We start from the raw sequence: 1,982 nt of genomic DNA, 5'->3' as shown, positions 1-1,982 counted from the left end.
CCCCCCCCCCGGTTACCAGCCACTTCAGTGTCTACAACCAGCTGTCCCAGTCTCAGGTTCGGGAGCGCGTTCCTTCTTCGTCTTTCCCGAGGGAAAGGGTGCACCCGTCTGTGTGTGAGAGAAAACCCCCCTCTCCACACCTAAACGCGGCGAACGAGTTCCTGTACTCACAAAGCTTTTCCTTGTCGAGGGAGTCGTCGCTGCAGTATCATTCAGGGATGGGGACTGTGGAGAACTGGACTGATGGATGACTCGGCCGGCCAAGCGGTGCCACAGCCAACTTACTGCTCCAGGACAGTGTTCAATCAGTGTTGATACCTGTGGGTAACTTGCACTTCGGTGAGACAAATGTGCATTTCCAGAGGGATTTATGTGGGTGAAGAGCTTGCTTCTTCAGGCACCCAGAGAATTACATCTCCTGTCTCGGTGGGCTGGATTCATCCGTCTCTTACTGACTCCCGAATAAATTAATTCTCGCCTCTTCATTACTGATCCAGTAGACACCATCTTCATGACTAATAAGTGAAGTAGCTGGTTGTTTTCTGTTGCTTGTAGTACTAAACATCCATGAGCAAATGTTGGCTATTTGGGAAAAATACGAGCTTCACTTGGTTCACGAAGTCACAGCATCCCAAAATTCAAAGGAAAAACCCAATCTGTTCAGTTGCGTAGTTCAAGGACTGCTGCAGCAGCACTTCTTTAGCTCTTCTGATCTGTAGAAATTCCTTTTCCTCTGGAGGTGATGGAGCTGTAGGAGCGCAGGGGCAGGCGGAGAGGCTCGCTCGTGGGGTCAGGGAGCTGCAGTGCCGCTCCGGTACCTCCACAGCGCAGGGTTTGTGCCATGAGAGGAGAAGGCACTGATGCACGAATCTCTTTTTTCCCCCCCACCCCACGACCCTTCATGGCTGTAGGAAACTAAGAAGTGAAGCGTTATGCCCGAAGCCAAACAGCAAATTAATTGCAGCGTTAGGAACACACCCAGTGTCTTCAGACTCCCAGCTGTTGATTGAATCACACTTGCTTATTGCAATATATTTATGAGGTTTAAGCTTAAAAGTCGCTAATACTTTCCAGAACCGGTTTCTGTATTTGCTGGTCTTTGATTTCTTTCGTATTCAGCTGAAATGCGCCTTTTGTGCTATGTTTTTTTTTCTTCTTTTGCAGCTAAGTCGGAAAGAATTGTTTTCAGCATAAAGGAGGCATAAGAGGAATATTTTCTTAATTGTGGGGTGGGGTGGGAAGAGTTCCCATCACCTGTCAGGCTTTACAGTGTACAAATATTTGTAGAACAGGTAAAAATCTGTAACCAGTGTATACATTGCTACTATTGTTTACTTTGGAAGTATCTTGAACAGACTCCTTCAGCGCTGGCTTTGCCGCCAAGAGCATCCCTACGAGGTAAGGAGGGATCGACCGCTCAGCGGCAGCCACAGAGCGAAACGGCCTCGAGTGGGAAAGCAAATCGTGCTTTTTTTTTTCTGGAACAGAATTCCCACTGCCTTTGCCCAAAAAGCTCTGAGCAGGGATGTGCCCTCCTCCGCTCTGCAGCGTGGCCATCCTGCGGAGCTGCCGGGAGACGCCGTCCCAAGGGATGGCACCGCGGAGGTGATGCCGGGAGTTTGGTTCCACTGAAGAGCGCCAGTATTTAAGCTTTAGTCATGCACAGTGGGGTGTCGTTTGGGGTTGGTTTTTTTTTTCCCCCCCTCCCTCCCTGCTTCCCAAATGGGCAAAGGCAAAAAGCTGACATACAGATCTGGAAGTCAGGAGGGGCTTCTGCGTTTTGATGAATCCATTCCAGGGACGAGAGGCTGATGGACGAGGGTGTCTGCTTGTGGTGAGACAACCCTGAGGCCACTGCAGGGGAGGTCACGTTTCCACCAGGACAACCCCCTACAGCAGACTCTGTGTGTGATCAGTGTGGATTTTGTAATCAGACTTTGGAAATCACTACAATTTTTGCATGCTAAATAGCTATTTATATA

General features: G+C 49.3%; 1 protein-coding gene across 1 annotated transcript in view; it reads left to right on the top strand.

The window, feature by feature from the left end:
- Positions 1-251, top strand: part of TBX4 (T-box 4) — a gene marked incomplete at its 5' end in the record, with an annotated part of 4,681 nt that extends 4,430 nt beyond the window's left edge. The window contains one exon of the mRNA XM_009869300.1: positions 1-251. This exon is cut by the window's left edge and continues 390 nt beyond it. Coding sequence (XP_009867602.1) covers positions 1-251 — 251 coding nt within the window.
- Positions 252-1,982: the final 1,731 nt, after the last annotated feature.

The sequence above is a fragment of the Apaloderma vittatum genome, unplaced genomic scaffold, assembly GCF_000703405.1.
Source record: "Apaloderma vittatum isolate BGI_N311 unplaced genomic scaffold, ASM70340v1 scaffold24665, whole genome shotgun sequence".
Taxonomy (NCBI): domain Eukaryota; kingdom Metazoa; phylum Chordata; class Aves; order Trogoniformes; family Trogonidae; genus Apaloderma; species Apaloderma vittatum.
This window is presented reverse-complemented; position numbering and strand designations above follow the sequence as displayed.